The sequence below is a fragment of the Colletes latitarsis genome, chromosome 10, assembly GCF_051014445.1.
Source record: "Colletes latitarsis isolate SP2378_abdomen chromosome 10, iyColLati1, whole genome shotgun sequence".
NCBI lineage: Eukaryota > Metazoa > Arthropoda > Insecta > Hymenoptera > Colletidae > Colletes > Colletes latitarsis.
The window spans coordinates 12982868-12995851 of record NC_135143.1 but is presented as its reverse complement, the minus strand read 5'-3'; the positions used below and the strand labels follow the sequence as shown (position 1 = coordinate 12995851).

General features: G+C 38.8%; 1 protein-coding gene across 8 annotated transcripts in view; it reads left to right on the top strand.

The window, feature by feature from the left end:
* Positions 1–12974, top strand: part of Aralar1 (calcium-binding mitochondrial carrier protein Aralar1) — a 28474-nt gene extending 15500 nt beyond the window's left edge. For 4 of the 8 annotated variants that reach the window (XM_076775696.1, XM_076775703.1, XM_076775697.1 and 1 more), the window contains exons 2-18: positions 424–480; positions 2035–2177; positions 2295–2410; positions 2497–2636; positions 2786–2932; positions 3291–3432; positions 3517–3610; positions 4061–4096; positions 4984–5074; positions 5206–5281; positions 5501–5619; positions 5695–5865; positions 5998–6138; positions 6286–6480; positions 6627–6750; positions 7447–7537; positions 7782–12974. In XM_076775696.1, coding sequence (XP_076631811.1) covers positions 424–480; positions 2035–2177; positions 2295–2410; positions 2497–2636; positions 2786–2932; positions 3291–3432; positions 3517–3610; positions 4061–4096; positions 4984–5074; positions 5206–5281; positions 5501–5619; positions 5695–5865; positions 5998–6138; positions 6286–6480; positions 6627–6750; positions 7447–7537; positions 7782–7974 — 2076 coding nt within the window. In that variant the 3' untranslated portion in view covers positions 7975–12974. The remainder of the gene's footprint in view (positions 1–423; positions 481–2034; positions 2178–2294; positions 2411–2496; positions 2637–2785; positions 2933–3290; positions 3433–3516; positions 3611–4060; positions 4097–4983; positions 5075–5205; positions 5282–5500; positions 5620–5694; positions 5866–5997; positions 6139–6285; positions 6481–6626; positions 6751–7446; positions 7538–7781) is intronic. The other 4 variants (XM_076775699.1, XM_076775698.1, XM_076775700.1 and 1 more) reach the window with 4 other exon arrangements.
* Positions 12975–12984: the final 10 nt, after the last annotated feature.

The following is a 12984-nucleotide window of genomic DNA, read 5'->3' as shown; positions in this document are numbered from 1 at the left end:
TGAAATTGATGTAATTAACTGAATTATCGACTTACGCAACGCGACGTAGCTACGTGCGTAAATGCAACCTTTTTGTATCATGCGATGATATATATTATCGCAGATAACCCGAGGTTCATAGACATTATTAAAAATTGCTTTCGTTCGATGATGCGATTACATAATGTTATCGTACCAGTGTACAATATTAAATTGCTCGAAAAAGAATCGAGTCCGTAAACTTGCAATCGCCCGCCATTGAAATCTGAAATCATGAATAACGGCAATAAAAGATGAAAGTAAGGATGCAAAGTTTGCAGGTTTCGTTCGCAATCGGCGCCATTCGTTGAATACCTTCAGCTTTTACATTTCAATTTATAACTTTTCTTTTTTATTAATATAGTACTTTTTGCTGGATACTAATCTGGAATATTCAATTTTTAGGGTTCCGGATATCTAAAGCGAGCGAACAGTGAACGCCTCCATGAAATATTTAACCAGGTAAAGTCAAGTTGATTTATTGTCAGCGTGATATATAAATTTTGACAAACTTTATTCCCGAACACCGAATAAAAGCTTCCAATTTGTTCCTAAACTGGGCTTCTGTTCTTTTCTCTTCTAAAAAATATAAATACACATTCGTGTCTTGTATTCATTTACTTAAAATGTTTGAAAATGTTGTTTGTGTCTTCTGAACTTTGTTTGCGCCTATAAATACCTCAAATACCATATCCGCCATTTAAGAAACATTCTTCTCTGCTGCCATTGGCATGGCGAAGGTCCATCATCATGTAACATAAAATCAGAACATTTAACGCCATGACATTGGATATCAAGACGTTTGTCTGTCGTGAAAACTTAAATGTTACATTGTCATGACATTCCAATCGCAAATGTTGCGTTATGTTTTCGGACATCGACCTTTCTTTTTTATCTCGTGTTAAAGCTTGATTTACCGTTTTACGAGAAGAGTAAACAGGATATATCGGGTGTGCGCGAGATAGAACAACGACAGGATGAGTCATCCGCTAATAAATATTAAAATTTGTCTATCTTTTAGAATTTGTATTAATAAAACTTGTAATATTACACTTAATGTTAAATTTCTCAGTCATTATTCTCTCGTTTTACTATTCGCATTGTTGTATATTGTTTATTATAGTATCGTATCTGTATATAGTATTGTAATAGGAAATTATTTTATGGTACAATAGTATACACACAGGGTGTTCGATGGAAAGCTTCGCATTCAAATATTTCGAAAACACATTCAAGAAAAATATTAATATTAAACCTATTTTAATTTTAAACGATTGACCTAAATAAATCTGTAAAGCACAGGTATATTTGTAACTTCGTTTTTGCTCCAGTATTATTAATATTTTCGGATTCGTTTAACGATGCCAAAGTCGTAAAAGTCAACTTTGTACCTTATAAAAGTTTAAAAAAGGAAGGAGCGATGATAAAAAAATGTTTTCAATATGCAGTTATGTTCACTATCACTAATTTTAGGTACTCGTATTTTTTTTTAACCGACGTCTACACGTGCGAAGCCACGGCGAAAGCTAGTTAAAAATAAATGAAACCTCAGTTTCCTAAGCTTAAAGCAATATGTATCGAATAAAATCTAATAACATTTTGTTACGTAACATTATTATTGCACAAATCTGTCACCGTCAGGCACGGACATTTTAAATTATTAGAAACCTCGTTAATTATCAGTTTGTTTAATTATTTTAAGAAAAGGAAAATACATTTGTTCGCTTTGGTACCGTTGAACAAACCCAAAAATATCGACAATTCGGAGGGACAACAATACTGTAAAACTATCTGTCCCTCTAATCTCATCTGATTAGATTTTTTGACTGTCAAATTTCTCTTTTATTCGCAAATTTTGTGGACAATTATTCATGGATTGCGGATATGTCGAAAGTATTTGTTGTTCCAAACAACTTTTGCTTAAAACTGGTTGGACGTTTGATTCTTGAGACGTCGAACACGGTTGCACGATGATGGGGCGGGGGTGAAATAATGGTATTTCCCCGGAAATTACAGTACGCCTCGCAAGAGAAGAATGGCGAGAGGTTCATGACCCCGTCCGACTTCGTTAGAAGTTACCTTGGCCTTTACACAGATACCGACTACAATCCGGATTCAGTCAAGCTGCTCGCCGGGATCGTCGATACCAGCAAAGATGGGTCAGTGACGAAAATTGTAGACGAAGTTTCGACGAATATTTACCGATTTAAATCTCGTTAGAAGTTGGTCACATAACCGAGTTTGTTGCAATCTAATTTTGCCGTTGAAACTTTCAGGCTCATATCGTTCGCCGAGTTTCAAGCATTCGAAGGGCTGCTCTGTGTGCCGGATGCCCTGTACAAGACAGCCTTCCAGTTGTTCGACACTAATGGAAATGGAATGGTTGCGTTTGGTAAGTAAAATCTACGAGTAAGTTCGATTCGATCGCGTCGATTAACGAGCGACGTGTTTTCACGGTCCGCGATTTTCCTTTCCAAGACGAGTTCGCTGAGGTGATGCGGAAAACGGAGCTGCATCTACGGATGCCCTTCAACATGGATAGCAGTTTCATTAAACTTTATTTCGGAAAGGATAAACAGAGACTGATCAGTTACGCGGAGTTCAGTCAATTCTTGCACGTAAGTTCTCGCCAAGCTTTTCGTTTAACCCTCGTACAGGGAATGCAGAGCTATTTTGACCCGTGATGCAGAAATATTTTTGTCAACATGACCCTGCGTTTGTATGTCGCGACCGCCGTTCGAGGGTTAAACGATTGTTTTTTGTCCAGGATTTCCACGAGGAGTACGCGACAGAGGCCTTCAAGAAATTCGACAAGGACGGGCAAGGTTTTATCTCTGCGTTAGACTTTCAGGATATAATGCTCAGCATCAAGAGTCATCTGCTGACTAAGGACGTGAAGGATAATTTAGTCGCCGTAAGTTAGCGATTGCGTTTAGGTATAAATGTACAGATAACTGATTTGCAAATTCCAGTCTATTTGCTAATCCGTTATTATTGATACATTTACCTCACACTCCTCAGGGTCGTTTCATACCAAATGTACTCTACTTGGAGTAGCAATTTGAGTTTGGTCGAAATTGACTTGATTTATTTGTTAAAAGACTTGCATCCAATTGTCTGAAAACAAAATATTGATCTAGTAGAAAATTTCATGAATTTGGTCTGCAAGGTAAAGTTAAAAATGTTATTCCAAGAAGTGTTAATTTTTGCGTGGAATGGCGTCTGTTAAGACACAAGCGGAAGACGAGTAATCGAATGGAACGTGAATACAGGCCGCTAGTACCGGCCAGACGGGTAGGAAGGTCAGCTTTCCATACTTCATGGCGTTCAATTCTCTGCTGAATAATATGGAACTCATAAAACGTATTTACTTGAACGCGACGAATGGGCATCGATTCGAAGAGGTTACCAAGGGTTTGTGAAAAATGTCTTGTACATACGCTGGAAACATTGAAGAATGTTTCGCAATACCGAGGGTAATCGTTTTAATGCTTTTAGAGAGGTTCCTTCATTCCGCACAAATGATGTCGCAGATTACACCCTTGGAGGTGGACATTCTCTTCCAACTTTGCGACCTTCTTCATCAGACTGGGTGAGTAACTACGAGCTCGAATGCACCTCAACAACGATTGGTCGTACGAAAGGTCACGTGGAACGAATAGTTCGGCTGCACGCAGTAAAAAGAGAAAAAAAGAACACAGTATTTTCAGTATCTGGGTGTTAGCCGAACGCGATAACTATTTTCCACGCTGACCTGGTCAACGAAAAACAATAAGAATAACAAGCGTACAAACGTAATGAAAGTCACGTAATGCTATCGTTGCATCAACAAGCACACATCGTCATCATCCATATGTCGAGTGTCTCGTATCTTGGCAAAAGAAGATGGAGACTATCCCTATCAAGAGAATCATTTCTAATCGCCTTCTATGCCTACCAAACAAAAGCTAGTCACATAATTCTTTCCGATCTTCAGTGAGCGATGATTAAAGTTTTTTATGATTGAATATATTTGTTTACGTGTTTACGCTGCCTGGATCAGATCTACGGAAGATGACGAGGCAGATACGCGGCTTGGGTGCGTCTTTGTATTACAAGAATAATCACGTGCTATATAAATCTGTTATAATGCATACGTTGGCCAGAAGTGAAAGCAACGGGAATTTTTCCGCGCACAGAAAAACAAAAACGCTAAACCAACGAATTTAGAAAACACGTTTGAGAACTCCTTCGACGCGAAAGATAACGAAAACTCGTAAATGTTCTTTTCTAAATTCCCTGTTTATCGTCTTTACGGGCAAAAATTCCCATTCCTTTCGTCAATGTAATTGTATGTACATGTAACGATAATCACACTTGTCTCACCTACTTTCTTCAGCATCTATCTTAGGACGATGGTATCTGCAAATATTTGCACACCGTGGGCACTAACGATTCCATTTTTTCCCCCGTTCAATGCTATGACAGATTTAAGGACATGTTTGAGGAACTCTATTGCCAGGACATATCTTTAGTATCGCTCGAAGCAGTGCCATCGACGTGTTACATAACGACCATCTTAGATACCATCTTTTATTTTTATTTTTTAAACTATAGGGCAGACCGAGGATAGTTAACTAAGTTCTTACATCTGTAATTTCTATGAACAAAACCGGTAGCATTTTGTTAACTTGTTTTATACCACAAGTTCATACATTCCTTTAGCAAACAGGCATAATTTTCTGCTTGGAACACATTTTCGATGCAGCAGCACATTACATAACAAATTGTACATTCTTTTGTTTCAATACGATGAACAATAGCACAGAATTAGTGTACTTAGATCATTAGTCAACTAGGCCCGGTGTCCCCTAGATTCTTAAGGGAAATGTTCCATCCATCCACCTTGCCCCCATGTTTTAAACGTTTCATCGCCGTCGAGAGCTACGGCACACGTTATTGAGCAGGCATTTTCTCGGGTTTCAGGAAAATTGTATACAATGATCTCGTGGCTATTACACCTGAGCAGTATTTCAAGCAAATAACAAAACGTCTCGCCGAGATTAAGGCGGTATCGGTAAGTGTGGCGAAAGAGAAGATTGTTCACGCCGGTCAGATGGCAGTCAGACATTCCCGGAAACAATTGCACACAATTACTCAGAATATGTCAGATACGTTGTTCAATAGTCAGTATTATTGCCATTCCAGAGCCCGGACGAGCGTGGCGTGATCGTACAAATACTTGAGAGCGGATATCGATTCCTGCTTGGATCTATCGGCGGAGGTATGTTCACTGGCTCTTGGTATATTGACATTTCTTTTTACAGCCGTGAAGCGTTCTAGGATTGCCGATTCGTTAAGTTCATCTGCTTTTCAAATATCCAAACACCGTTGTATAGTTAGGGATAAATTATTTTAAGCTTTTGAATGCCTGCTCCTCGCGGAGTGGACACGATTAAAGTACAGTTGAAAGTAAGAGCTAGACGAAGAATATTTTCTTCAGCGGTCGGCGCTACGGCCGTCTACCCGATCGACCTGGTGAAGACGAGGATGCAGAACCAGAGGACTGGATCGCTTGTCGGCGAGCTTATGTACAGAAACAGCTTTGATTGCTTGAAAAAGGTTGGAATCGAAAAGTCTCGCCATGAAACACTGCCTGCATTGTTAATCATGAAGCCGGTGTTTTGCGTTTGACAGGTGATCCGGCACGAAGGTTTCTTCGGCCTTTACAGAGGTTTGTTACCTCAGTTGATGGGCGTTGCCCCGGAGAAAGCAATCAAACTGACCGTCAACGACTTCGTCAGAGATAAGTTCATGGATAAAAACAGCAATTTGCCCCTTTACGGGGAAATAATATCCGGTGCCTGTGTAAGTGATCGATGAACATATTCTAGTACCTGACCCCTGATCTTCTTAACGAAGCGTATGCCTACCTTTTCCGCCCACGACGAGCATTAGAATACTTAACATCGTTTCTGAGAGCTTCCGTTTGTCTTACAGGCAGGTGGATCTCAGGTAATATTCACGAATCCCTTGGAGATTGTGAAGATTCGGCTGCAGGTAGCTGGAGAAATAGCTGGGGGTTCGAAAGTCAGAGCATGGGCTGTTGTCAAAGAATTAGGACTTTTTGGTTTGTACAAAGTGAGTGTTTAAGGCTGTGGTTCTCAAACTTTTTAAGGTCATGCCATAGTTTAAAAGAACATTAATCTTTTTGGGCTCGTGGCACAATTTTTAAAAGAATAATTCCGGCACAGATCTTACTCTCGTCTACGTTTTCGCTGCTTTTAGGGCGCGAGAGCTTGTTTTCTACGGGACGTTCCGTTCAGTGCTATCTATTTCCCAATGTACGCTCACACGAAAGCACGACTGGCGGATGAAGGAGGGTACAACACACCTTTGTCGCTCCTCGTTTCCGGGGCGCTGGCCGGTGTGCCTGCAGCAGCGCTGGTCACTCCTGCAGATGTAATTAAAACGAGATTACAAGTACGTTTCAATTCGTCCAATCGATCATTCCCTTATGTCATTTTGTTCGGTAATTATACTGAATTATAATTGTATCGTGTATACGTATGTATCTATATAATTATCTCTCACTGTTTGAAAACCTGTACCACCGTTCTGTGCCGTAGGTCGTAGCTAGGGAAGGCCAGACCACTTACAATGGCTTGATGGATTGCGCGAAAAAGGTTTACAAGGAGGAAGGCGCCAGGGCGTTCTGGAAAGGAGCCACAGGTATGAGATTCTATTATATTTGTTTTAGTTCAGGTTTATAGGTAATTTCGTACTTTAAAGAGTAAGATAGCTTGTTAACTATACCTGGATGTGACATTTATTTTAAGTTCGATATAAAGAGAGTTAGTAATATATTTTGATTTGGTCGATTGCATGCGCGGGGATCGGCTCCCTGCCGCATCTTTCGACTATACTTCCTCTCCAATATGACCTGGCAACTTACTTCTAAGTGAGTACTTCTTTTTCTCTCTGCCTGCCAGTCTCGTTGTTTCTCTTTTTTTATTTCTCCTCCCCATCTAATTTTCCTTTGCGAAATCCACTGGTTTTTTCACTTTCTCGTGTTATTCCTGATTTTCTCCTCGATGAATTTATTGTTTGTATTCAAGGTGGCTCGTCGAAAGCATCGCATCGCACGATTCGTTCTTTTCATGTGACTTATTTTTCTCATTATTTCATACGAGTTTCTTACAACCGTTGTTTAATTCTATTTTTAGGAAGAAGAATGTTTTGTTATTGTTTGACATTGGTTTTAATTTTATATGTTAAGTTCGAGGGAGCCTCGAGTAACGTTATAACAATTCATTGAACGTAACTTTTCAAGGGCGTCGAAATATCACTCCTCAAATCTTTATTCGGACAAAGAACACGCTCCAGTGTGTAGAAACGGAACAATCTTCGAGCCGGTGTTATTCGTACGAATTTTTTTCTATTTTACAGCACGAGTGTTCAGATCGTCGCCGCAGTTTGGCGTCACGCTCTTCACCTATGAGCTTTTGCAGAGGCTTTTCGTAGTCGACTTCGGAGGATCGTAAGCATACAGTTTAAATTAAATTGAACGTCGTCCCGAGTTTCAAAAACAGCGTAAAATCCCTTGTTTTCGACTCTCTCAAGAAAATTGGTACCCTTTAGGTTGTGTAATAAGTCCGCTCGTGTTTTCTTGCAAGAAATATCTAGAAAAAATCCGAGATTTAGCATGAAATGACTCCCGGAGCTTTTCAAAGAATTAACAAATCCTGAACAGCGCGCATAAAAATAAGAAATGTTGTTTTCAGACGACCTACAGGGTCGGAACAAAAGGTACCTGCTACAGGTGTAGCGCAAGAGATTCGATCAACGAACCCTGACCATATAGGCGGCTACCAAATAGCTCTGCCCATCTTCACGGGTATAGAATCGAAGTTCGGTCTTTGCCTACCTAGGTTCCAAGCGGTAACCAGCGGAAAAGAATTAGAGCTAGAGAAGTAAGCTTGTAGTAATCTCCCGCCATTACGAAACCAAGTACGAGCTCCACAAAACCACGAACCAAGTAAATCCGAGTCTTTCGAGCTATTGTCATCGATCGACGTTGGCGAAGCTTGTCGCGTTGTCAAACGCGACTTCGGCTGAGGAATATCGAGACAGTGTATTCTTGGAGTTACAGAATCTTTGTACGGAGTCTCGGAACGTCGGGATACGAGGAAACTGATTTTAGAGAAAATTTATGGCGACCAAACGAACGAAATTCGGACGCAGAAATATTGAAACCTCGAGGAACTTAGCAATTTTTTCCAAATTTATGTTCGAACCTAAAGCACACCTTAACTCGAGGAAACGAAGAAATACTTTCACAGAAGCAGTAAGTGTGGCAGCAGGATCTAATCGTAGGATTCTCTTAATCGGCGAGCCGTGAAAGGGAAACAAGAGTCCTAGAATCGATAACGATAGAACAACGTCAACGCGCACAACCTATTCGGTAATCGTCGCTGAGAGACAGCTGGCAGGCAACTCTCGGTTAGACGAATCAAGAAGATAAAACGGTTTAGCCTAAGGACACTATTACATGTTCTTTGTCACCTTTTTACGCTTATGGTATTGATTACGCGCTGGTAAATCTCGAATGGATTGGCGATAAGAAGAAGCAGAGTGTTCCCTACTCTTCATTACAGAAACTGGGACTCGTAATTCTTTTCCAAACGAAGATGCATAAACATTGAATCCTCTATTTTCGATAAAAAATATGTTATAAATAAAAACTAAAATTGAAATTTTAGGTTCACGAATGAATCTACAATTTTGATTCTTTATTCGCGAAAAAAGAACCTTGAGCACCTTACTTTCTCCATTTTTGACACGCGGGAACGTGTATGCTTGTTTGTCGAAGAGACTATTTTCGTAATACGCTAAGACTTATGAAATAACTTGGTAGAATCGTTACAGACAATTTCGCTTTTTCTTTCTACTGTTCTTCTAGTCGCAACTGCCATTCGTTTTTCAGTAGCATAGTACACAATATTGTTCGAACGACAATTGAAAGTTTTCATGGTTCGATTACGCGAATTTACTCGTGACATTCTCTTTGTTCCGTCGTGCAGCGAGAGTAGATGCTATACTTTTCTGTTGTACGCAGAAATCTCCGAACGTTCCGTGTTTTTTAGAGTCTTGTTCAGAGCTAAAGCTACTTGCCGAATTTTTCTGTATTCAAATATTCGAGCAATGATATTCAAACACCGATGAAATATTCGAACAGTCATAGTTCTACATAATTCTGCCCCAACTCCGACAATGGTTCTCGCTGGAACAACGAAACGCTCTAATTCTTTGTAACTGCGTTCGTACGATATTTTGTAACGTTCTCGTTCGCTTTTTTTCGGAGTAACGTGAGCGTAGCTTTTTCGTATCCGTGATGTAGCTCACAAGAAAAGATATCACTCTATTTGTAAGTAAAGGTTTATCGAGACCTCGAGAGGCAGTGTTTCGAACGATAAGGACTGGATCCTTCGTCTCTAGATGTTCGTGAATTTCGAGCTATTTTTATCCTACTCCGTGAGCTGAGGATACTGTAGAAATTATTCAGTCGATCGTGGAAATGATCGAAAGATGCTCCGAAACGTCCGTGATACTAATCTTCGATTATTTCAACCATCGACAATGTTTACGATTACGTTATTGCGGTTTCCAATCGATTTTTTCTGACACCGGCGCAGCGTACACGAATATCTTTCGCATTTTCCGACGGTCGGGTCGACCAATTTCGCAATGGCTTTTCGTCGAAAGTGGGTTTGAAAAACAATGAAATGGCTCCCTCCTGCAGTTCGATATTTACAATTTAAACGGGATATATATACGCGCTCCGTAAATCTCGACGAGTAACGTCGCTCCGTCTGGACACGAAGCGTTTGTCGGCTCATAATTGCTGTAGGGGAAATTTCGAAGCCGTTTCTAACGATCTTCGTTTCGATGCTTTTGATCGAACATTCCGAAATACGCGAGGAAGGTAACGTCGAATGAACGGACTTGAGCGAAAAACGATGATTCAAAATTGCTTGAGTCATGTACAGCGACGAACCATAAAGAATACCTCTGAGTTCACGATGTGATAGAAATCCGTCTTTTTGTCCGTAAATTGCTTTTTCACAACAGCTGTTAGACGTCAGCTTGTGCGACACGAAATCTTGATGAATAGTTTTATAATAATCTGTCTTAAAAATTCTGATCCTTGACTCTGTATTACAATTTTTCTTTCCAGCTCTCGAGCATACATTGTAATATAGTTTGTAACTTGAAAACCTACAGCTTATAAAGTTTATTATAATTTTTATTGTTGGCCACTGCATATTCCTTTTCGTGCGTTGGCCGAAATTTCGAACCACCTTCGGAGGTAGCGAGTGTTTCGTTACTCTTTATCGCGAATAAGAAGTACGACGAAATTTATAGCGTGCTCGATAGCACGATTTATTCAGTCCTCGATATAATACTTAATCTTCGATCGTTCGAAGAATTATCGCGTGACCTAACAGGTTGCTAATATCAAGTTCAAATGGTCGATATATTTTCGTAATGATAAGCGGAGCAAGAAACAAAGACATGCTGGTTTCTATATATTTGTGATTGGAAAAGTATTTCCTTTGTCGATGGAGACAAGTAGGAATAACTCCACAAAAGAAAAAGTAAAGAAATTGACAAAATAATGTACATTCTTTCTTAAGGTTCCCTTTAAAATTTAAATTTCTTTTTGTCAATTTATTTTAAATGTAAAAAGTTATGTATTGGTCAAGAGCTTCGACACTAAAGTTTTAAGAAGTTGAAAAAATGAAGTTAGTCACTTTGGCTTGTAAATGACTCAAGTATAGAACAGGTGGTTACGCGTTTCGGGTATTGAGAAGCAAATGAAACGTGGGGAAGGCCTGCGTTCTCAACCACCCTCAACCATCCCGATCATAGTTTAATGTATATACATATGTTGCATATGTAATATAATTAGCCCGTGTACATACGCGTATCGGGCTTATACGTGCCCGTTTGGCAGTTGCGAACGCTCGACTACGTTATCATACTCGACTCTGTTTGTCTAATTTGTTTGTTTAGAAGATTCCAAAAATATAGATCAAACATCGAATGATTTTCAATGACACTTAGGATTTCTTAGTCGATTAAATTGTCTGAAAGTTGGGCAAAATTTTATTCGGATGTTTTAATTCTGATTTGATCTTCAATCGTCAATCGACTTTAGCCAGAAGTTATTGTAAATCGTTTGAAGTCGAGTCGGATTGTCTTTGAAAGTGTTCGCAGGCATCCAAGTACATAAGAATTATAATAAACATTCAGGAATCCGTCGTGGGCATTTGTAGCTCAATAATACACTTTGGTTTTTGTACGTCGCACCAAAGCGTTCTTTCTCGATTATTTCTGCACCGATCTAACCTCGTTATTGTTGTCGTCACGATTTTTAATGTTGCTACGGATATCTGTCAAGTTTAAATCTCGTTTACTGTCGTTGTCAGTGAAGTTATCCGGCGGAGAGGCTTATGACAAGTAAAGAAGAGGTGATGTCAGATAAACGTTAAAAAAAAAAAAAAAGAAAACAGGAATTGAAAAATTTCTACTCCGTAGAAACAGCGTCTTCAGAGAAGGAAGGAAATAAATTTCTTTTTTCAAGCGGATCGATTACTTTTATACGTTTAAGCGACTCGCGCGAAGAGTTTTCTTGAATTTAGGTTAGTCGAGTCAAGGGTTTCTCCCACCGGCCTAAAACGCGAGGATACCTGTTCGAAAATAGGCATCATTTTTTGTTTTCCGTTTTCAAGGGAGAAAGTAACATTCCAGGACCGTCTCTGAAGAGAACCTGTTCTTAGTTGCTATCGTTCGCGTTTGTATCCTTTCCCAACAGAGATCGAAATTCTAGCTAAAAAAAGAACGTCGGTTATCCACTAATGTGTTAAACACCCAGTTAATTTTCTTTCACTTTCTATTTAATTTTAAAGAAAGATCAACCTCATTTTTGTTTAAAATGTTTCAATGAAATCCATCGAAAAAGTGCGAACATATTTTTTAATTGTAAACTATTATTTCTTAAACTTGATGCTGTTGGTCCCCAGGAATCAATATGGTGTTCAACGCGTTAACCCCTTAACGTACAATTTAATCACAATTAACTTTTCAAACTTATACTATTCAATTCCGTTTAAATTTGTTCGTAGAATAATTGAAGAAGAATAAAAAAAAAGCAATGCCGATGCGTGGAATTTCGATTTCTGTTCGCAGGCTCGAATTGTTTGCCTGTTATATGACCACTTGTTAGCGGGAGACCTAACTAAAGATGGTTACGTAATTGCACAAAGGATAAGGAAAGAAACTATACGCAAATTAGAGTGTAAATCTATTTTACGAATTACTAAAATGAAAATGAGAAACTTCTTAACGTGTAACGTGCAAGCGATTATCAAATATATTTAAAAGAAAAAATAATTAAGCTCGCTTTCATGGAACGACCGTCTCATATCCAAATTCGATGCGCAGTCGAATCATTGTCGATCTAATAGATAAAAAACGTAATTTACACGAACGATGATTATAAACTATAACGGTTTATGATGTAACGATAAATAATATTATACGCTAGGTCTTTCTTGCTCCCCGTTAACGCAAATCGAATCGACGTTCTACGATCTGTGATTAATTCATGTCAGATTCTTGACGGTAAACCGGAAGGCCGATTAGTTAGACAACTTTGAATTTAATTCTTACGAACTTATTCAGTCGTAATATCTTTGATAATTTAGATTTACCTCATTGCGAATTGTAAAGATACACACACACACATATGTGTATATATATATAAAAATTATAATATATATACATACTTGTAAATCAAAAAAAAAAAAAAAAAAAAAAAAAAAATACAGAAGAAAGAAGAAATACCTAACTGTGAATAACATCTAAGCTGTTGTGCATATATTTTAAAGTAAGAATAAATATTATTTAAGAGACACGTTGATT